Raw genomic sequence first — 24,519 nt, 5'->3', positions numbered from 1 at the left:
ATATTTGTCATTTAAAATCATATATTTAAATATTATTTATTTTTTCCAATGTTATGCAAATTAATATTTTTTAATTGAGACACTTTTATTATAAAAAAATTAGAATAACTAATATTGAGAAAAAAAAATTATAAAATAGGACAGAGAGATACACTTACATCATTCCATGTGCACTTTAAAACAAAGAGCTTTACGACAAAAATTTCAGTGCCATGCATTGGCATAACGTGATTCCTGTCATTTCGCTCTAACCCCAAGGACCTCAAGTCAGGGAGCATTCTACGTTGTTATGTACTTTTCTGCACTCTATTTATCTTCTCTACATTACATTAATTTATACGTTTATTCACCTAAATAAATATACCCTTTCAAACTACTCTTAATTTATTCATTTCAGAGAATAATCAAAATATATTACTCTTAAAATGCAATAAAAATAATTTTTAAATAGTAGCAAGTTTTACACCTCCAAACAATAAAAAAAGTTATTTCAGGCATGACAAAATTTTTTCGGTAGGAAAGAAAGGTTGAGGTTTTATTGGTTCTCTTGCTCATCCTTTGCTCATCCTGTAAATCTCTTCCCACAAATCCCTACAACTCTGAGTTCAAATTTTTTTAATTTGATTTTTGTATTGTCTTCTCTTAAGACATAGGGGTAGATTCAATGTTTTTTAATATACTTAAAAATATCAAAATCAATGTCCAATGTATAAAATAAAGAAATAAAAGTGATATTTCTAAAATATGTCTAATCTTGATGTTTAATTTTTTTTATAATATATTAACTTTTAAAAATGTTCAAATTAAAGTAAAGTAAAAGAGAAATTGTGAAATAAAATTAAATTAAAATTAGAAAAAAAATGTTATTATTAAACAGTCAAAGATAAACAATAACCCAATGTCATGCGGTCTTAGTTGAAAGAAAATGCAAGAGCATTTTGGTAAAGTAATATATGATATAATAAGTTCTTTCTATCTCCTCATTTATGAGACAATCCTTTACCTTCTTATAATGCAAATCTCCTCCTACAAATTCTTATAAATATTATGAAGTGAACACAAAAAGTATTTATTTGGTTGTCTGCATCAAGAGTGAATGACCAGATTTGTTTATTGTTTTACTTATTGTGTTATATTAAATATTAAAAAATACAGTGATACATTCAATTTTTCTAACATTTATGACCAATAAATATATATATATATATATATATATATATATATATATATATATATAAAAGAAAGAAATAAAAGTAATATTAAAAAACTCGATTTAATCTTGATATTTAAAATATTCTATGATATATTACTTTAAAAAATCTTCAAAATTAAAGTAAAATAAAAGATAATTCATGAAATCAAATTAAATTAAAATTATAAACAGAAGTTATTATTAAGTCGACGAAGAAAAACAATCAATCATTCTCATACAGATTTCACTAAAAAAATATAAAAGTATTTTCACACAGGGATGATGAATAGTAAATTATTTTCTGTCTTATCAAATGAGAGAATCTATTCCTGTTGCTCATCCTATAAATCTTCTCTCACAAATTCTTATAAATTTTACCAAACCAATGCAAAAAGTATTTATTTTTCTGTGTCTACCAACCAACTATCGAAAATAAATGTAAACTTTTTTTTCTTATCTTTCATTAAACTTTAAAAATACAATAGGATAAATTTATTTATTTTTAAATATTTAAAAATATCAATGTCTACTAATATTTTTAAAAAACATAACATAAACGGCGTAAAAAAAAACTCAAATAGCTTCAAGTTCATTAAAAATGATTTTATTGGTATTTGTGGGGGTTGAAAGGATCATGGGAAAGACAAGTATTTGGTGGGGATTGAGATAGTTTACCGAAAACTAAAACACAACATTTTCATCTTCCGAGGAAAATAATGTTGGCAGTCAAAGATGGGTGTGTGACCTGCAAAGTGTTTTCCCATTCATCAAAACCATAAAATTGGTAATACGTTATAAGGTTGCTTAGGTCCACTTTAGGAGAAAATAGTTTACTTGACAAATACCAAATTAATGATACAAGAACAACAAATTTAGTGGCAAATCTTGACAAGTTCAACAATAATTTTATTGAAATAATGTGGATTATGCCTGAAATTCTATTTTTTGAGAAAATAAACTTTCATGTTTTTGGTTAATAATATCATTAAAACTGTATATTTATTTATATGTCTACTTTTTAAATATGGTGATTTATTAAAGTGTTAAACTAATAAGATTATCGAAACATAGATTTATCACCTTTTTAAGGTTCTCAATAAAAAAAGGGTTTTTAAATAAGTAATTTATTATCTTATACTCATATGATTAGTAGTGCATTCTATATTTTGGTTTCTTTTTATTAGTTGGACAATGAAAAATGTTATCGATGTAGAATAAATTTTTATACATAATATATTGTTAGAGATATGAAAAGTAATATAGTGATAAGCATGAGTAGTCATATTTGTAGTTAGTAGTGTAATAGGTGCATTGCAGTGCAGTGCATGCAGCTTTAAAATGGTCAACAGCTATAATTATTAAGCAATGCTATCTCAGAAATTAGATTCCAATGATGAATGTGAATCCTCTGTGTTGGAGTTGTCATTTTTTTTTTCTTTCAGATTAAAAAACACTAAATATTATAAAGATGATGGTAGAGACGAAGAAGAAAGATAAGGTTCCGTGAAGAAGAAGAAGAAGGACAGTGTTGAAATGATGAAGAGATTTTGCTGAGATCGGATTCTCTGTTGTCTCTGCTATTAGGATCTTTTTTCTTCACCACAAATTAGTTTTAATCATTCATTACACTTTCTGTCCTTTCCACTCACTCAGACCCTCATCACATGATTATCTCTGTAGACACGGATTATGCCACGTAATTACCAACTTAAATCAATTATTATTATTATTATTATTATAATACATTCTCAATCCACCTGGCTTTGTTATGTGTTTCAAATCCACAAAGTTGTTTTCTAATTTTGTGATGAGTTTATTAAAATAATTTACAAACTTTTCTTTTAATAATAATTTAATTTATTAATTTTCACAATTTTTTTTACTGTTTTTCCTTTGATCCAAACATAGTTATTTTTACCTTAATTTTTCTTCAAAATTGTGTTAAATAAAGTATTAAATAAACATGGTATTAGTTCCATTTTATCTGATTTTAACTTCTTGTAATTTTAAATTAATAATGTTAATTTTAATTTTTAATTTTTTGTTGTAATTTTAAATCAATAGTAATCTTAAAAAAAATATTTAACAAAAATATTAATTTTAATAAAAGTATCTAAATAATATTTATATAAAAGTTAAACTAAATTTAAATTTATAAAAAGATATAATTATTTTATTAAAAAAATTAAACTGAATAAAAATAATAAATATAAAAATTAAATTGAATATAAGATATTATATTTACACGTGACATTAGTGACATTAGTACTGTCACATAACACCATATTTATTTGAGAATTAAATATTTTTTTTAAATTAAAAAAGTAATAAATAAAATAAAATAGAAAATAAAAGAAATAAATAAATAATCATATCAACATATAACGTACACGATTCATTGTCCTTTATTAATTATTTAAATAACTTAAAAAAGTTAAATTAAAAAAAATACAAAAATTAAGACAAAATTAAATAAATAAATAACATATTAAAACTGAATTAAATAAATTGACGAGAATCATTGATTAAATTAATATTTAAACTATAATTTAATTATATTTTTATTAATTACAGAAATTTTTTGTTATATAGAAAAAGGTTTTAAATTAATTAAAACGAATTCAAATAAATTGTTATTAACATATGTTACAATCATATTATTATAAATATTAAACTGTATACCTGTGTAGGAAATAATAATGTATTTAAATTTGTGAAATCCGTAACATAACTAAATTCCGTAATAAAATCTTTGCATGTGATAAGAATATTAATGTTCTAACCTGACACAGACAACTTGATGGAAACTTGAACCATACTTTCAAGTATTAATAATAATAAAATTACTATTAAACTTCTCTTTCTACACCTCTCTCATTCCACTCAATTGCTACACTCACGTGTTCTTTTTTTTCCTTATTTATTTTCTTAGAAAAGACAAATCAAGCAGATGGACATGCACGTTCATAATACTGTTCTACAAGAGTATCAAACTCCAATGTTTTGTTTTGTTTGGAAAACGTTGGATCCACGTGCACCACCTCAAAACATGATGAAAAGTTTTGTAAATAAGTGTTCTTTTCTACTTGGTAAAATAAAATATACCTTTTCTTTATTATGCTACCAGTGTTATTAAGTCTCTTGTTCCCTAATTCTGTACTCTTATTCTTCTTGTTTAGAAACATAGGACATGAAGCAGAGAAAAATAGGAAAATAAATGTAGATATCGTAATATAACAAAAATAATAAAATAATTGAATATGACTAAAATGTGAATAAAATAAAATAGATATTATATATTCTGGGAATAAGAACAGAGAATCATGTAACAAGATTGAGTTTGCACCTGTGAACTCGAAAGTTGTGTAGTTTTTCACACGATAATTACTTCAATTATGGTCAAGGAGTAATGATATTTCTACGGGATTCCTTCTTGATTTTTTTTCAATAAAATATTCAACTAAATAAAAAAATAAATTTCAAAGATTAATAATTTTATTTGTAGAAAAAAATAAGTTATTTTTTTTCTCCATGTTTAGAATATCAATTGAACACTGAAATATCGTAAATATAAATAAATGATCATAAATCATAACACGGTGAAAATGAAAGATTCGGAAATAGGTGACTATTAGATTTGGGTATTTATGAAAAAGATCCCTAGAACAACATGTTTGTCCTTGAAAATCTTTAGTATAAGTTGTAATTTTTGAAGTTTTGTTATTCAAATATTAATCTTTCCAAGCGAAAATGAGAGTGTTGAAACACAAGTTGCGTTTTCCTTCCATTATGTCTGAAGAAAAAATAAAAAACTGCAAGAGGTAACAAAATTCTCAAGCTTTATCTTACACCAGATAAAGTAAATGCCATCATAATGTGCATTTGTTAATGGAAAATTATATTTAACATCTATATAATTTCAATGGCTTAATATTTATTTATTTTATATTTTTTATTAGTAAAAGTTTACCCAATTTGATAACAATAATAAGATTAATCAATTCCTCTAAGAGGAATTAAGTAAAGTTTTGGTTATTGTGTTTTTAATAAATACTGCAATTATCTTCTTTCGAGCAATGTGGAGCCTTTGCTTTGAACCAAGAATTGGTTGTTTGTATTTGATTTGAAAGGTACAAACAAGTATTTCTAAAGTTTGGATTAGAGTTTTTAATTATTACAATTTATGTGTTTAGTTTTATAATGAATTAAAAAAATTATTTATGGAAAAAGCTTCAGAAAGTAAAACTCTATCACATCAATGATAAAATCACTTTAATTGATTAATGACTTTGACGTTAATTTGTATTATCTTGTGATAATTTTATATTTTTTATTATGTAATTTAATATTCAACACATTTTGTATTTAACTATAAATAAAATCACTTTTAATTATACTTTGATTGGTGCGAGAAAGTCCATTTAACCCACAATTGTGCAGGTATGACGATGTACTAAAGTGGAAACTATTTAAGATGTAATTTATACGAACAAACTTTTTTATTTATTTATAACAGTTTTATATGATGTAAGCTATACGAACATTCTTTTTAAACTTATTTATGTATGTACAGAAAATATGTATAATTTTTTTCATAACTATATGATATTGGATGTTTACACTATTTAACATCGATACAATCTAGGGGTCTGAGTAATGAAATTTAATATTTAATGAAAACGTTAGAAAACTTATTTCCGTAACATATTTTTTCTATGATATCTTACTTTAGCTATATAAAGATTTGATGTTTTAAGAAGTCATTAAATAGTTCTGAATTAACAAATTGTTTATATTATATAAAGAAATTAGTTGCATAAAAAAAGAAAAAAAGAAAGTGAATATTAGTTGGTGGGTGGCAGTATATTAATAATGTTGGAGTGAGAAAATAGAAAAAAAAAAAAAAAGTGAAAGGAGAGGGCAAAGGCGTAAAAGAGAAGCAGAGAGAAGGGTTATATATAACCTAGAGACAAGAGCCAAAAAGCAGAGTGAGAAACCTTTTATCGCGGCCTGGCTCTACACTCGGCGTTTGTCTCGTGGTCACTTCGAAAGTGACCGGCGGCGTTTCTTCATTCTTCTTTACTGCGCTCTCTCACTCTCTCACTTACTGCAAAAATCGTTTTTTCCTTCGATTTTGGTCTTCGCAAAGCATTGCCAGCTTACATAAACACTCACTCTGGGAGCTGTTCAACTCGATCATTCACTCGGGTGAGTAATAACCTCTCTTTCTCTTTCTCGCGTAACGCTATTCAATGCTTTCAGTTTTTTTTTTCTTTTTTTTTTGTTGTACTGAAACTCCGTTAATCGGTTCATTGGCGAGTACGGTGGTGGGCTGTACTTCGTGGCAAAATGTGCATGATCTTTTGTGCTGCATGGTAAATAATCGTGCTTTGAGAACTCTAGGCCTCTTGATCGATTCATTCAGGTTATTCCAATGATGATTTTATGTTTCTTCAGCTCATGCGTTTTGTGGGTCTGGTATGCATTTTTGGAGTAGGGAGTTTTTCGTTTGATCGCAATTTAGATTTTTATCCTCTGAAATGCACGATATTTTGTTTCCTTCTCATCATGTTGCATCCCCGATTTCACATTTTGCCGTAATTGAACTTTTGGATTCAGAGAAGCAGATAAAAGTAAGCGTCTTGCATAAGGTGTTTATCAATATCTCACATCCGCGTGCATGCCATTAATTTCCTTTCATCTCCTTATTCTTTCTGGGCTTATCCAACCAGGCCTAGTTCATTTTCACGGTCTAACGAGGACAAATAATTATTTTTGCAGTGACAGATATTTATTTCGCATTTTATTTTTTCGAGTCAGAGCTGTGTTTTTTAGCCACCCTTTTTCTGATGTGTCAAAACAGGTCTGTTGTGTGATGTGTTTGGTTTTGCATGCTTGAGTTTCGGCGGAATTGGTTTTAGCTACCCGTGTAAAAATGAGAATTGCTTGGTGACTTGGCATGCATTCACCATTTGAGGGTTTGGCCCACGAAATGATATTGGAGCTTGGTGTATGTTGTCTAGGTTCTCAGTAGGTTTCTACAATGTGGAGATCTAAAGGAGTAAACTTACAGGATTTTTTGGGATTTTATTTTGGCTAGGAGACGCTTGTTTTTGAGATAGGATTCTGGGGTAAGAACTTGGTGGCTGTGTCCAAATCTGTAAACATTATAATGTGAACAGGATGGAGCACCTGGAGAATGCAATTGGTTTGGTTTGGGAAGTAGAATAATCATAAACAGCAGGTGTAAGAAAATCTAGCTGCTCATGGAGTTGAAAATATATATGATATATAAATTTATAAATTAGACTATTATGAGGTTATTCAACTTCTAAGGTCCCATATAACCGAGGGACCTATATACTTGATTATTATTATGTGGTTCTCTGCTCCGATGGCCTGCCGTTGGTTTTCAAGGATATGGGTTCTAACTTGTCAGTAAACTTTTATGATTCCATAGGAGGTACTGTTAGATAATTTGTTTTTAAGAAGTACATTGGAAACGGGCAGTTCACTGTTTGGATGGTTTCCCCTGGTTTTGGAGTTTATTGAGTATACTTTGTCAGAAAATATGAAGGTGCTGAAATCTAGACATCTTTTTTAAATTGCTGCGCTATGGTGCAATTGCTTGCCTACTGCCAGAGGCAATTTGCGATGGGAGGGCCACCATTCATAAAGTCGCGTTTATATGGTGGAATTTTGGTGTTCCACCCTGCGATTGACAATGCTATTCCTGCCATCAATATTGGGTTTTTCCTTTTCTTTAAGTGCTCACAAAGTTCTTGATATGGTGGAATTTTTTCCATGTTTAGGAATTCCCCTTAAGGAAATTTATTGGAAAATTTGCCTTCTGCCATCTGCCATTGATTCTACTATTTTTGACCAACAATTTGGATTCTTTCTTGTCTTTAATTGCTTAGGAACATTTAAACACACTACAGAAAATTCTTCTCTTTAAGGAAATACTGTTGCGCCTTACGTTGCTGATTTCTAAACATCTTTGTTAAGTGGCGGTGGCATTATAGAATGGCTTGCCAATTGGCATGCGCAATTTGTTAATGGAGGCCTGCTATGGCAGCACCATAGGCCAGAATGACGTGTTTATATGCAAAATTTTGGCCTTTTGCCATCCGCAATTGATAACACTTTCTTAATGTGAATATTTTGAGAACATTTCTGTCTATAAATTGTTTTCTTCATAAATTTTGATGACATTTTTCTGTACCTCTCTCTAGTTTTTAGAATTTTTTTGTTGTATCAGTGTTACTCAACCATATTTTCATGCTTTGCAATGAACAGGTCACTTGAAATATTTTGCTGAGAAAAGGTTACCAAGTTCCATGGATGATGAGTTTTTCTACGGAAACCAAGCGCCATCTGGTGTCATTAAAGCGATAAATTTTGATGTCTTAACTGAAAATGATATAGTAAGTATATTCTTCATCTTATATCCATTTTAGTTTTTTAATTATTCTCTATTGTTAGTTCGTTGCAACTTTCTTTGTGGGATCAAATGGGGTTCACTTACTGTGTAACACATTAACACTAAGTGGAGGGTGGGCCATTAATTTTGTTTACCTTTTAAGAGATGAATCTATTGGGTGGAACTGCCTTGTAATTTGTTAAGCACATATTAAATGTTAATTAGTTTTACATCTACAGGAGAAAGTCTCTGTTTTGGAGATAAATGCAGCCGGGCAGGTCACTGGGTCTACTTTGGGACTTCCAAATACATCTGACGAGTGTGCCACTTGTGGTTCTAAAGACAAAAAGTTTTGTGAAGGTGTGAATGCACGAAGTATATGAAAATTGTGTTTAGAAATTTTGTTATGATAATTGTAATTTATTAGTGAAGGCTCTGAAAATATGAATATTTAATTTCAGGTCATTTTGGAGTTATCAGATTTCCTTTTCCCATACTCCATCCATATTTTATGTCAGAGATTGCACAAATCTTGAATAAGATTTGCCCTGTTTGTAAATCTATTCGTCATAAATCTAAGGTCAGATACATACTGATACTAAGTCTGATTTTTGTTATAATAAGTAGTTGGCTGTAGTTCACTGCTACTGTATAAGATAAGTTATAAGTTAAACCAAATATTCATTTAGATCATAGGCAAACTTTTAGGATTTTAAAATCTTTCCCAAATATTTACCACCTTTCAAATTGCATACGTTTCTAAGGTACAATCAGACATCATTTGAGAGGTTTAATGACCTGTAGTACAATGTGACATACCTGTATGGAATTTGTTTCTACTTGTTATCCTACTTCCTATTGATATTTCATTTTCTTCTTACAGGGTGCTCAATTAATCTTTGGAATCAAGCAGTCTATCAATTGCAAATATTGTTCTGTAAGTTAGTGTTTTCACCTGTTAATATGCTTCAAAGGAAATTGATTTTTTATTATTATGTTGTTTGCTTGGCATGACAACTTGTTCAACTAACAGGGAAATGGGGTGGGCCGTTATCCAGCAATGAAGTTTAAATTTTCGTCCAATGATCTCTACAGAAGAACAGCAATTATTGTTGAAGTGAATTATAAGTCTTCAAAGAAAACTTTGGGACGAAGCCTGCCACCTGATTATTGGGATTTTATTCCTTATGATGCTCAACAAGAAGAAAATTATGTAAATAGAAGGGTTTTATCACCAGGACAGGTAGCGCTACCCACACTTGCATGATTTTTGCAGTTTTGTATATTTTTCCTTGGGATACGATAGTTTTGCAGTATATAAAAAATTAAAGACATTCATTTAAGCATAATGTCCTTCTTTAAAGAAACTTAATTTGATGGAGGAATATGGACATGCACACATACTTGCACACACACATATATTGATAGATTGACATCTAGACAGATAGACATAGATATGCCAGCTTGAGAGTGAGTGTTCTGAATGTAAATTAGCTGTAACATTTGTTAGCTGTAAATTAGAATGTGAAATTGACACTGTTGTAATGATTATTACATTGATTATAAAAACATCATTGTGAGGTTTCATTGACACAATTACTAGAAATTATCAGTGTACCAATAACTTTAGCGTGACCTTCCATTTCCTGAAATACCTTTTTGTTTTTTTAAGTGAATGAAAAACAAAGCCTGAAAACTACGGTTTTCCCATTTCTTGCAATTAAAAGCCAAACTTACGTTTTCTGAATTTTTATGGTACTTTTGAGTTATTCCTAATATGTGGTCATGGTTTTTGGTCGGGGCTAACAGGGTAAATTTCATATATTTTTATTTTCAGGTTATTTCTTTGTTGAATGATGTTGATCCGAACTTCATTGAAAAATATATTCCAAGAAAAAATTTGATCAGTCTTAATTGCTTCCCAGTGACTCCAAATTGTCATCGTGTAACAGAAGTCCCTTATGCAATTTCTAATGGAAACCGATTGAGTTTTGTAAGTATATATGTTTTCAGCATTTGTTTTAGTTTTTAATAATATTTATAAGCTGTCACAACTAGTCGCATGGTGTCAATATCCTTGTTTTTTTAATATAACAAATATGGTTAATTTTTTTAGGATGACAGGACTCGATCTTGTAAGAAATTGGTTGATTTCAGGGGTACAGCTAATGAGTTAAGTTCTCGTGTTTTGGATTGCCTGAGAATTTCTAAGGCAAGATGCTGAACCGTTTTTCTGTTTGTTATTTTTGTCACTTTGTCATGATTCTTTCCTTTTTCTTATGTTTTTTTTTTTCTTTTGAAATGCAGCTAAATCCTGATAAAACACCTAATACTATTTTTGCTGATATCCAAAAAAAAAAAGTTGCAGAAAATGCTTGCAATTCTTCTGGTTTAAGATGGATAAAAGATGTGGTTCTTGGAAAACGCAATGATAGTACGTTCCGTACTGTGGTTGTTGGTGATCCATACCTTGAGCTCAATGAAATTGGTATACCTTGTCATATTGCTGAAAGTTTGCAGGTTTCTGAGTATGTTAACAGGCAGAATTTGGAAAAGATGCTTTATTGTTGTGAGCTACGCCTGTTAGAGAAGGGAGAAATAATGGTTTGCAGAAAGGGTAGTTCAATTCATCTGTTTAAAAAGGAAGATCTACAGATAGGAGACCGAATTTATAGGCCTCTTTGTGATGGGGATAAAGTTCTTATAAATAGGCCTCCTTCCATACATCAACATTCTATGATTGCTCTCTCTGTTAGGGTCCTTCCAATATCTTCTGTAGTGTGCATTAACCCACTTTGTTGTTCTCCGCTTCGTGGGGATTTTGATGGTGATTGCCTTCACGGGTATATTCCACAATCAATTAGTGCAAGAGTTGAGCTTAACGAGCTTGTTGCTTTAGATAGACAATTGTTTAATGGGCAAAGTGGTAGAAATCTGCTTTCACTTTCCGAGGATAGTTTGACTGCTGCATATTTGCTACTGGAAGATGGGGTCATTTTAGATGTTTACCAGATGCAGCAGCTTCAAATGCTTTGTGACAAAGGTTTAGCTCCTCCTTCAATTGTAAAAGCTCCTTCAAGTAAAAGCTCATTTTGGAGTGGCAAACAATTGTTTAGCATGCTCTTGCCTTCTGATTTTGACTATTCCTTTCCTTCGGATGGTGTTGTTGTTAGTGATGGGGAGCTTGTATCTTCTTTTGAGGCTTCTGGATGGTTACGTGATTCTGATTGCAATGTTTTCCAGAGTCTTGTGGAACATTTTCAAGGGAAATCTCTAGACTTTTTGTTTGCTGCGCAGAATGTTTTGTGTGAATGGTTATCTATGATTGGTTTTAGTGTTTCACTCTCAGATTTGTACCTCTCTTCTGATTCCTATGCACGAAAAAACATGATTGAGGAAATATTTTATGGTTTACAAGATGCAGAAAAGGCATGTAATTTCAAGCAATTATTGTTAGATTGCTATTGTGATTTTTTATCTGGAAATCATGAAGAAGAGAGTGAAAAATCTATGACTGTTGATGCAGATAGTCTGAATTATGAAAGACAAATATCTGCTGCTCTCAGTCAAGCATCAGTTGATGCTTTTAGGCAAGTTTTTCGCAATATTCAAAGTTTAGCTGACAAATATGCATGTACAGACAATACTTTTCTTGCCATGAATAAGGCTGGAAGCAAGAGTAGTTTAGTGAGATTAGCGCAACATTCCATGTGCCTTGGCATGCAAAATTCTCTGGTCCGCTTATCTTACAGACTACCCCGTCATCTTTCATGTCCTGCTTGGAATAGTGAAAAGGGGCTTGATTCAATCCAGATACACTCTGGTACCTTTGAATCTGTTCAGTCTTACATTCCATGTGCTGTGGTCAAAAGCTCATTTCTAACCGGGTTGAATCCACTTGAATGTTTTGTTCATTCTGTGTCAGTCCGTGCTAGTGGTTTCAGTGAAAATGCAGACGTTCCTGGAACATTAACACGAAGATTGATGTTCTTCATGCGTGATTTGTTTGCTGCATATGATGGAACAGTGAGAAATTTATATGGTAATCAACTTATTCAGTTTTCTTATGATACTGAAGAGAACTCTTCATGTGATAGAAGTTTCCAAGAGTATGCTATTGGTGGCGAACCAGTTGGGGCACTTTCTGCTTCCGCAGTTTCAGAAGCTGGATACAGTGCTTTGGATCAACCAGTTAGTCTACTTGAAACGTCACCTTTGCTGAATTTGAAAAATGTTCTTGAATGTGGTTCAAGGAAAAAAAGTGGTGACCAGTCTGTGACTTTATTTTTTTCTGAAAAAGTTGGTAAACAGAGACATGGGTTTGAATATGCAGCTTTAGAAGTTAAGAATTATTTGGAAAGATTGCTGTTCTCAAAAATTGTTTCTACTGTGATGATAATCACCCGACATGATAGCAGCAACCTAGAGAAATGCAGTCCCTGGGTCTGCCACTTTCATTTAGACAAGGAAATTCTAAAGAGAAGAGAGTTGAAAGTGCATTCTATCATTGACTGTCTTTACGAGAGATATTACTCCCAGAGAAAAGAACTAAAAGTCTCTTTTACCAACTTGAAAATATCAAGCAAGTAAGTTTCTTCTGTTATGGTGCTTCCAACAATATTTGTTCTTACTTGACTTTGTGCTTGAAGAGTAAGGATACTTAATTACTATTGTAGATAGCCAATAAATGACATCTTGTCATCTTGTTCTTGTATATTCAGAATGTTTTTGTTGCTTCAATTATTGCCAAGTGGATCGTTGAATATGCTTTTTACTTGTATATTTACTGACCGACCCAGCTAATTTTCGTGAAACTCATGATACCCTCAATATTTTTGCCTGAACCCTTTGATAGAACTGAAATTCTCTGGCTCTGATAAAATCAGAATTTGTTACTGAACTACAAAGAACTTTTCAGATTACAAGATTCCAAAAGAAAATGACATCGGAAGATTGAAATCTATAATTGAGTAGATAAATGACATTATTTAAAGCCGTGATTCAGTATAATGCGAGTATGTACCCAAAGTTTCAATTACAACAAGACCAATGTTATGTATTTTTCATTACTGTCAATTTTGATCAAGAACAAAAAATCTAATGATCATTGAGTAGATCTATTGATGTGAATAGGGCAAGGGTATTTTTTGAAATTATTGGACCTTGACCGATCCATAGCAACTATTCTATTTGGGAAAACCAGTTGTGACTATAAATTTTTTGAGGCTTATAGTACTGAAAATTCGGTTTTCCATATTCCAAAGGAATTATCTTTTCTTTGTCTTTATGGGTTTCTTCTGTAAAATTATAGTGATTATAATAATAATACACCACTTACGTTATCTCTTCTCTTCATTACTTATCATTCTTACTGCTTTACTGATCCCTTCTTACTTGGACAATGAAATAGCAGTAAGTGTTCCGGTGATTCCACGGCTAAGGATGGTGAAGACACTTTTGTAGATAAAGAAGACGGTGATGATTGCATTACGGTCACAATTGTTGAAAATTCTGAGAATCCTATACAACTGGATTCTGTTCGGGACTTGATGATACCTTTTTTTCTAGAAACAACAATAAAAGGTTGGCAGTGATCTAATATGAATATTCTGTTGTTTCAAGTGGTGATTATATATGCGAACTTTTTAAATATTACCTTCTCGAGCAAATACATTGGTGGATCATTTCTTTTACTTTTATGATTCCATGATTGCTACAATAAAAGTACACTGTATTTAGTTATTATAAATATGAAATTAAAAGTGTTATTTTTAATACTTCTCTTTTAGGAGGACCCACGTTAGAAGCACACAATTGTAAATAAAATAGGTGAATTATTTCGAAATATAGATTTGGTTTCCTATGACCAACTTTACTGCATCTGACTCATGCACAGATATGTATTACTCGGCGTTGTAAAATATACTCATATTTTGTCATTATTATGAATTCGTGAAATGTTATTTAGGATTTATGGACATCAAGAAGGTTGATATTCTCTGGAATAATCAATCAAAAGTAACAAACTCTTACAATGGTTCTTCTGGTGAACTGTACTTGAGGGTTATTGTGGCCAGCGAGGGTAACACTGGAAGGTTCTGGGGTGTACTTGTAAATCATTGTCACAAGATAATGCAGCTAATTGACTGGCCACGGAGTCATCCAGACAACATTAATTATATCTCATCAGCCTTTGGAATTGATGTAGCCTGGCAATATTATTACAAGGTGTGAATGATTAAAAACATTCCTTTCTTTTTTTTAGGTTCCAAATGAAATAATGGTAGTATATATATGCATATTTAATTTGCTGGCATATGGTTTACATGTAGAGTTTGGCATCTGCAATATGTGATACTGGAAAGTCCATCCTTCCTAAGCATCTGCGTCTTCTTGCCAATAGTCTGTCAGCTAGTGGAGAGTTTGTGGGATTAAATGCTAAAGGCATGGCACTGCAACGACAACATGCGTCCGTTTCAACACCGTTCGTGCAAGCATGCTTTTCCGTCAGTTTTCACATTTGTTATTCAGTCAATGCTCTATGATTTCTTATGTTTTAAGATTTTGGTAACCCATGCATAATTCATGTCGAAATTATCAAATGTTATTGCAGAACCCAGGTAGGAGCTTTATAAAAGCTGCCAAGTCTGGAGTTATGGATAATCTCCAGGGCAGCCTGGATGCATTGGCTTGGGGAAACTGTCCCCCTATGGGGACAAGTGGACTGTTTGATATCATATATTCAGAGAAGGTATTGGTTTTCTTATCTATTAATTAATTTTCTTGCTTCCATTCAGATTTAATGTATTATGTATCATTAAGATTATTCTACAATACAAGCATTTTAGTCTTTTAATGTATAAGATAAATGTTTTATTTAACAGGGGCCGCACGAATGCAGGCCCCCTCTTCACAAATTATGATGAAGTCTCTACGACTTGAGCAGACTTCAGAGCGAGACCCCACCCAAGGTGCAATGGAGGTCATAAATGGTTATTTTTTTAATAATAAAATTTTTTCACTGCATAAATTATATTATAATTAATGTTTACAATAAACAAATATTTTGAATATATAAATTAAATTTTGGATTTATGATTAAGAATTTATACTGATACAACTTATAACAACGTAGAAAAGTGGTTAACAAATTTAAATTTACAAATAAAGACAAGACTCGTTTGAGATAGCCAAGAAAAAAACTTTTGAACTAGTTGTTATATTAAATAAAAATTGAAAAAAAAATTAAGAAGTATATTAGAAAGTAATAAGAAGTTGAAAAATAAAATTAAATGCTTAATATATAATATAAGGTCAGTGTGAGTGATAAAAACTCCAAAAAGTGTTTTTAATATTTATAATATAAGAGTTGATTTTTAAAGAACCCAGGAATGTACCTGTGCTTTTATTGCCCTAAAAGTGTTAATTTTTTAATAGAAAACTTATATGGCTGGTATGTGCAAGTTAGAAGAATTTCACTTCAGTAACAAAATGTTTGACCAACTTCTCCCAAGAATGCAGCATCCTATTTGTTGACTTTCTGACTTTTTTACTGCGAACCTTTCAAGTATAAGTGCGAGTTATGCATTCTATAAACACTTTTAGCTGCTTTCCATATCATGAGATTGTTAAAACGTTTGACCTTTGTTTCTCCAATTGCCATTTTCAATTCAAACATTTTCGTTTTTTTATTAGTGAATTTACTATCTTAACCATTTCTCTGACAAAAAATTAAGGTTTATACCGAAAAAAAGATGGACTTGGAAGAGTTTCTAGGTTGTTATGTAGAAAAGTTATCTTGTAGCATGCAAGTTGTACATGTAATACCGTCATTTACAATGGTCCGACATTTTATTTTATCAGGGACATGAGGTTGCCAAGTCTGTAGATGTGTATAAGCTGCTAGAAGCCAGTTTTGACAAGCCGAACAATAAGATTGGTGTATATTCTCACAACTATTCATCTGACAAATGTGGTTCTGAGTTCAGGCATAAAAAAGGTTATGCCTTTAAAGAGGGAAAACAGTGGAAAAACATTGTAAGAAATTTTGTGACGGTAAATGATATTCAGGACCTGACTAAATCTTCAAGGTGCATATTGAACAAGTAAGAACTGTAGCCTTTTCTAAACTCTGTGTGTTTTTTAATGGAACATAGTTCTGTATATTCTATGTATGACATTCACATCATATATAGCACGAACTAATATTATATGGTACAGCTGGTTGTACGTATTGTTATGCCATGGTTGTTTCTTGCAGTTAGGCAGTTCCACTTAGCTACTTTCTACTTTGTAGTAATTTTTATACAGGTGGAAGCTTGTGTTTATTATGCTTTGGTTTTTTCTTGCTATTGGTTAAATTTTATTGTCCTTATTTATTATTTTAGAATAGTTTTTCATTGAGTAATGAGTTCCTTAGACTTATGAGAGATACGAACACTATCTTGAGACTCAACCTAGCTTAAACGTGGAGCAAATTGGTTCTTAGCTACATTTTCTATGTAGCTATTTCACTTTGTTTGGTATAAAGTATTATAAGACCAACTACAAATATCTTGGACTTATTTCTATCTATTTATCTCAGTAGTTATTTTCAGAAGCAAATAACTAATATAACAAATTGGTTCTGATATCTACTTTATATATATTGTTGCCAAACTCAAGGTATATCTTGACACAGTTTTGTATGGTTGTCTAAGATCGCTTCTGTGATTGTGGATCTATGACATGCAGAATAATTGTACATTTGGGCTGTTGTCTATGTAGGTATGCAATTGATGAGCTGGTAAGTGAGTTTGACAGATCTACAATGCTAAGAGTTCTGAATTTTCATCCTCGTAGAAGTGAGAAGTTAGGTACTGGACCACAGGACATTAAGGTATGTGTTCTCTTGTGAAGGTTTTGGATTTGCGGTACAAAAATAATTTTGTTTCTTCTTGGTTTTGTCTTAATGCGCTTAAAGGCAATGCACATCAAATTGAAGCGCACTTCACATTCCTCTTGAAAGTTCCCTTGAAAAGTCTTTTTTTATTTTATTTGTGTGTTAGTTCATTATGAAAATTTACCCTTGAAACAATTTTGTTTTGGGTTTTCAAAAATGTGATTTCTCCTAAATTTTCTAATGTGATTTTTGCTTGAGAATCATAATATAGGATTTGAAACTCTTCCTTCAACATTTACACAAAAAGTTGTCTTGTTTCCTTTACTCTTCAAAGTTTACTGAGCTATTTTTCTTTTTTCCTGCATGTTCAGTTCTTTTTCTTCCTTTAGATTTGCAAGTTCATATTTTGCTAATTTTTTATCTAACGTGTTATGCTAGTTTTTATTAATTTTCACCATCGTCTTTCATACCTCGACTTCATTACTGTGTTCTTGTTGCCCCTGGATCTAATGTGATTGTCTTATTTATCATGAATTTCTTTAATGCTGGCCATTTACTGTTTTGGCTTTTGAGTATTTCTAGCTGTAGTATAAAAGTAGCTTTGTATAATATTTAAAATAGAAGTAATCCACGTCCCACTAAAGCATTATGCCGCCATTAGGAATTGATAATTATGATTACGTAGTAGCTTTCAAGTAGTAATCCCTATTAGTGATAATGATATAGCAGCTATGTAAATAATGAGGAGATACTGCATCAATCGTGCTTCTTTTGCTAGTTAAAATGTATCGAGTAATGAAGTTTGTTCTTGCTCTCGGTCACAGGTTGGATGGCATCCTAAATTTAAGGATAGCCGCTGCTTCCATATAGTACGAACTGATGGAACTGTTGAAGATTTTTCATACCGCAAATGCATTCTTCGTGCTCTTGAAATCGTTAATCCAAAAATGTCGAGGATCCAGAAGAAAAAATGGTCAGGACGTGATGACACAAAAAATGGTGGCAGTCTCGATGCAGACTACCAGAACAGAGAAGTCGTGTTTTCTAGTGGGAAGTGTTAGTAGTGCCTAGACTCTACAGTCACAAACAGCAACGTTGTTTTTCTACCTTTGATTTGAAACATGTCCAGAATCTGTGGTAGAGAAGCATTGTTCTCTTTTGCGAGTTTAGAGTTATGTTATTGGCATTACTCCAGCTAAAAGGTGGAAAGAGTTTGAAAGCTTCTTTTTTTCGTGCTATTTGGGTGGTATGGTATCTCCATGGGCTTTTCTCGTCGGATAGAGGCAGTGCAGAAGCACGTTTTGGAAGAACTGAGATAATGCATAGAAGGGGATTATACAAGGTGAAAGCAATATGTAGACAGTTTAAGTTTTCTTTTGTATGGCCTGGGTTCTTACCCTTAGCTTCTTTTTGCTTTTTCCACTAATACTTTGTTTGCCAACGATTACGTAAGGCAAATAAAGATCTAGTGGAAGCAGCAACGAGAAGCTTGTAAAAGATTTACACCCGAGACCATTTGTATTAATCAATATGTAGCTTATCAAATTCCATCATCTTCTCTCTACTTTCTTATCTCTATCGTAACCTACTTGTTCAATCACACTACTTTCTTCAACCAGTTTTCACTTTCTGAGTATTCCTCCTGACCAGTGGTGTAGCAGATCTGCTTCCAACCCTTTAGATTTACTTTCAAAAGTTTAAAGGGGTTCTTTTTATTTTCTCTTTTTCCTATCGTACCAAAAATAATGCAGGTTACTGAAACTATAATTCAGTCTCTGTTCTGGATAGAAACTATAGGTATCTTCCACTGGATGGATGCAATTCATTGTGATAAGTTGGGTAGGACTATTATAGGGCAAAAATTCATTCATTTCTTTTTCTTTATTTGTTCTTATTTACTGTTTAAATTAAGATATGTTGTTCAAATTAAAATGTGGTTAATAATTTAATGTAACTTGTTTTTAGAAAATTGAAAAGTAAATGTGTATTGTTGGCTTAAAACTGGACATCTTAAAAGTCCCACGAAAGCTTGTTTTCAACTTTTTAAACAGTGCAGAATCTCTATAAATATAAACTAACTTAAATTTTAAGAATGTGGGACGGGTTCTTCTAGTGACAGAGATTGAAGTTCAAATTGAATTGTTAAAGCCCTTTGTTTCTTGAATCCAATGTTGAATAAGCTTTTGATCCTTGACCCAGGTAACTGTTTGATCCTTGTTAAGGCGAATTAATATGTTTATTGTAATAATTGGAATTTATCCAAATTCACCACATTACAAGCAAAACCTACATCGAATAAATTTGAAAACTCTAATAAGTTTTAACTCAAAATAAAATATCTTGATTAAAAAAAAAACTTTAAACAAGGCATCCATCAAGCCAAAATTTAACGAGTTAGAAATATTAAATACTGTAAAGCTTTTTTTTTAAATAATTAAAGTTCTCTAAACTGTCAAATTGTAATTTATTGAAAGCCACAAAGCAAAGAATCTTTGATGTTGGAGCATATATAAGTGGATTAAAAAAAAACGTATGAAATGAAAAAAAAAATGGTAGACATGGAAAGACTATAGCTATTGCTTCCTGCACCTCTACAATTATTAATTACATCTCCACATCAAATTCTTGTACTCATTTTCTTTCTTTTTTTCGCATATTTTCATAAATTCCTTAAGATAAAAGCAGTAAATTGTTCTTGCGTTTGTTCCACTATGGTATGAGGAGATAATTTGTTGGTTGTGTTTGTGAACACGGTTCTAAAATAAACAATTCTTATTACAAGGTATAAAAATGTGTTGAGTTTAAGAGCCATTATAGAAATGAAATATTCAACTCTCACTAATTTTAAACCAAGTAGACGAAAATATTAAAAGTTAGAGGTGAATAGGTATTTCTACATTGTTATTTGTGTGCACTAAGTTTGGTATGTAAAATTCATCGGTATAATATTATATATTCTCTCATTTTATATTTAGATGTCCAATCATTTATATTTTACACAATAAATTCGGATAATTGTTAATGTATATGTTGTTATGGAACCTGAGAGTAGATTTAACAAAATAATAATAATAATAAGCACTCTAATTTGAAATTATTACAAATATAAAATGAAGACAAGTTTTAGATTTTAGATGATTTTAATATTATTACCCAAACAGAATTCAAGTTTTCTTTATTAATTTACGCTAGATTTATCGTGTGAGTGGTTGAGTGAAACTCTACTTCTTCTTTATTTATTTTTCTAAATAGCATAAAAAATTAAGTACTCTTAAGTTTTATTAATGCAATTATTCTTGAATTAAGAACTGATAGCATGTTAAATATATTATAAATTAATAAAATACTATTTTGTTGTCTTTGTCTATAAGTTTAATCTTCCTCGTTAACGTTGAATCCAAATAGTGCCAAAAAAATCCCTCCAAAACCTAACACAGGAAAATAGAAAAAAATAAAAATAGTCTTATAGTTGCACATTCGTGTGACGAAAAAATAAAACCTTACCGTGTGGCCTCGTGTTGGGCGTGGAAAGTGAGGTAGATAAATAATCATTTATTGCAACTTAGTATTCAATAACCAAATTTATCACCTTTTGTTATTGCCAACGTGCAGCGCGAGGCAATCATAACACTGCATTTAGTAATTTTCTTAATTTCCCTCAAAATTGTATTCAATTGAAAAAAAAAAAGTTATACCCTAAAATTTTACAATATTCAACTTTTGCATTTAGTAATTTTTAAAATATTTAATAAGCAATATAATTTGAGTTAAATGATATTTAGAATATTCAACTTATTTTGTTTAACCCGTAGTTATAGTTTAAATGCTTCAATTTGATGCGATTATTAATATAAGGCTAAACCCGTTTAAGCTCGCCATCAACCCTTAAATTTATAAAATATTTGCTCATTTATCTCGTGTTAGAGAAATTATAGTTAAATGGTCCCTTTACCAACCATAAATGTTATAACAAGATGTAGTGTGCTAAGGAAAGCAATATGGTTAGACGGGTAAGGAACTAACTTCATGTCCTAACATTTCATTACATACCAAAAATAAAATGATGTTTGAAATAAGTTGAAATACATAAAAAAGAAAAAAACATACATGGTTATATGCGAATAATAATAACTAACGTAAGATTTATCTGTAGGAAGACATAGTTGCATGCGAAGGCAACAACTGATTTGTGATGTAATTCAAAGTAAAGTCTCACATGGATACAATTATAATAAATCCTCCGTTACTTACGTTTAAGTTTGCAACTGCACGTGAATTTGTGAATAGATACCGATAATGAAATTCGAAATAATATTTAAAATAATTAACTTTAAATCTAATTTATATATATCAAAGTAAATTTATATTTGAGTCTTTCTAAAAGACCACTAAAAAAAGTATGATACCAATAAGATATGAGTTCAACCCACATATAAGGGATTAACACTACTTTTAATACAAAATTTTAAGATAATGAGTTTATGGGTCTTTATTTTTATACGATGCTCAATTTTTATATATTTACTCAATATAAAACTTAGATTTACACTGGATTCCTAACAATTTAATCCTAAGTTTGAAAAAAAAAATGGTAAAATATGTTTTTGGTCCCTCAGTTTTCAGTAAAAATTGCAATTAGTCTTTCATCGAAACTTTGACCAAATTTAGTTTCCTAATTTCAGAACTGAATGAATTTAGTCATTTCAAGCAAAGTTTGTTAAATTTAGTTAACGTTTCAAACGCATCTCATGATAGCATTTGAGATATTTACACCGTTTAACACAATTTTGTTTCAATATTAGTTAAGAAACTATCATGAAACACATCTGAAACATCAAATAAATTTAACAAAATTTGGTTAAAAAAACTAAATTCAAACAATTTTGAAGTTGAAAGACTAAATTGGACCAAAATTTCGAATAGGAACTAATTTCAGTTTTCACTTAAAGTTAAGGAAAAAAAAAACATATTTAACCAAAAAATAAAAATTCATACAAGTTCATTTTGCTTAATTTTGTGCCATGAATATTGCGTAATCACTCATCCAAGATTCCATTGGAGTGTCAAACACAACATTTTATCAACCAAATTCTACGAATATGAATGCAAAATGCCAAAACAGATTTGATTTTACTTTGGTTTTACCAACTATTTCTTAAGCCTTCCCCTTTAGGAAAGGAAAAAAAGGTTTGTTAAGTAAGTGGTTAACTAAAAAAAAAAGCAGAAGTAATTTATATACAAGTTAAAAATAAATCTTTTTTAAATTAACTTATATATAATTTCATTTTCTTTTAAATAAATTAATTTTATTTCTTTGTTTTGAAAACAAAGTTTAAGAAACAAACATTGGCAAGCATGGACCGTGAGAGCCAGAAGGATCCATCCATGACCGGCTTAGCAACAGCACGTGATTTTTAAACTTTAAAGTTGTCAAGTCCTCATTTGTCTCTCTTATTTGACTTTTTAAATAAAGATACTGTAGAATTATTTTTCACAAATAAATATTATTAAAGCATTTTTTTTAAATCATTAATTTCTGGCAGTGGAGCTAGACTGATTTTAGGTAAAGTCTTAACTGATTAATCATATTTATAGAAAAAAAAATATATATAAATATTGAAGCCAAAACTCACTTCTATTAATTTTTGGTTGTATTACTTTAAATACAGAATAAAGAATTTTGAGTGAGAAATACGCATGCATCTAAATTAATGAATCAAAATTCGATTGAAACTAGACGAATCAAACCGAAATATTAACTATTTATGTAATTAAATAAACGAATAAATTAGTTTTAAAATGGAAAGTTTTGAAAGAAAAAAAAACCTTACTTCGTTAATCTTGAAAAAAAATTCTTTTATCTTTTTTCTGACAAAAATAAAAGTAAAATTAAAATATTTATCACTTTCTTTTGTTTCAAATATAGTTTTATTATTATAAGTATATATGTAGTTGAAACTTTAGTTTAAGGATTACTATTTGATTTATAATTCTATATTTCATTTAAATATGAAAAATACAGTGTTGTCTATTTTTAATTTTTATTATTAAATTTTTTATTTTAATATCATTTGATTATTATTTTATTAATATCAATATCAATTTAACCATGATTCAATCCTCAATATATTCACTAGTTAAATTTTGAAAACATCGATAATAATTGAGCAGCTAAGTTAAAGAGTTCATTAACATCAGTTTATATTTGTTCCTTAAATTCATATATCTGTATTCCCAATCATGAGTGTATATAATTTATGTTCCACTACTAATATAATTATTTTCCAAATCTAAATCTGATTTGTCATCGCGTTAAATATATTCTTTTATTCACATAAATATAAGCAACAAGGAAAAAAAAGTGCATGGAAGATTACTGGTTAGTTTTTATTATTTTTTTAGGATAATAATAAACTTTAAAATAAGCATCATATATAAGGTTAAATATTTTTTTTAAGTGAAAACTGGAATTTATTTTTTTTCAAAACTCTAATTCAACTTAATTTTTTAATTTTTAAAATATGTAAATTTAATTCTTTTCATTAGATTATATAATAATATTTAAATTATTTATACCATTTAATATATTTTTATTTGAATGTTAGTTGAAAAATATTTTTAAAATATTAAATAGATTTAACAAAATTTAGTTAAAATATTAAATCAAAGATTAACTTAGATTAATATTTTAAAAAATTAGAAGAAGAAAAACATATGTAAGTCTTATATAAACATATTAAAAAAATGAAATTCATATATATATATATATATATATATATATATATATAATAAAATTAAAAAAAAAGGAAAAAAAAGAGAAGAAGTGAGGGTTAAAAGAGAGAAAAAGAGTGATATGTTGTGTTTGTGTGCAGTGGGGGTTCAGTCACGCTGTCTGCATTTAGTCAGTTGGAGATGCATGAAAGAGGGGAGCCCTTGGGTACACGTACACCTTACCGCACCAGATCATTGGGGGTTGGTGGCTGTTTCCCTAACGAAATTCCTTTATATATATATATATATATA

General features: G+C 30.1%; 1 protein-coding gene across 6 annotated transcripts; it reads left to right on the top strand.

The window, feature by feature from the left end:
* Positions 1 to 6,167: 6,167 nt before the first annotated feature.
* NRPD1A (nuclear RNA polymerase D1A) lies at positions 6,168 to 19,060 on the top strand. 6 transcript variants are annotated; one of them, XM_085668127.1, is made up of 16 exons: positions 6,169 to 6,400; positions 8,492 to 8,619; positions 8,855 to 8,975; positions 9,077 to 9,195; positions 9,499 to 9,552; positions 9,649 to 9,858; positions 10,453 to 10,608; positions 10,732 to 10,827; positions 10,923 to 13,201; positions 14,029 to 14,198; positions 14,584 to 14,843; positions 14,948 to 15,121; positions 15,229 to 15,366; positions 16,479 to 16,720; positions 17,382 to 17,493; positions 18,321 to 19,060. In XM_085668127.1, exons 2-16 carry the CDS (start codon positions 8,533 to 8,535, stop codon positions 18,555 to 18,557), a joined length of 4,455 nt encoding a protein of 1,484 aa, XP_085524253.1. In that variant the 5' UTR covers positions 6,169 to 6,400; positions 8,492 to 8,532; the 3' UTR covers positions 18,558 to 19,060. The 6 variants fall into 6 exon arrangements, with proteins under 6 accessions (XP_085524258.1, XP_085524253.1, XP_085524245.1 ...); XM_085668119.1 differs by having other exon boundaries at positions 14,026 to 14,198; XM_085668125.1 differs by lacking the exon at positions 6,169 to 6,400 and adding an exon at positions 6,447 to 6,567 and having other exon boundaries at positions 14,026 to 14,198.
* Positions 19,061 to 24,519: the final 5,459 nt, after the last annotated feature.

The sequence above is a fragment of the Vigna unguiculata genome, chromosome 2, assembly GCF_037176805.1.
Source record: "Vigna unguiculata cultivar grain cowpea cultivar isolate G323 ecotype 2 chromosome 2, ASM3717680v1, whole genome shotgun sequence".
Classification (NCBI taxonomy): Eukaryota; Viridiplantae; Streptophyta; class Magnoliopsida; order Fabales; family Fabaceae; genus Vigna; species Vigna unguiculata.
Note: the sequence above shows the minus strand (reverse complement) of the source record. Positions and strands in the feature narration are given on the sequence as shown.

Coding starts and splice junctions, on each gene's coding strand:
- NRPD1A (XM_085668119.1), top strand. CDS start 8,533: ATGGATGATGAGTTTTTCTACGGAAACCAAGCGCCATCTGGTGTCATT. Junction 9,859..10,452: donor GGGTTTTATCACCAGGACAG/GTAGCGCTACCC, acceptor TTTTATTTTCAG/GTTATTTCTTTGTTGAATGA. Junction 16,721..17,381: donor TCAAGGTGCATATTGAACAA/GTAAGAACTGTA, acceptor TTGTCTATGTAG/GTATGCAATTGATGAGCTGG.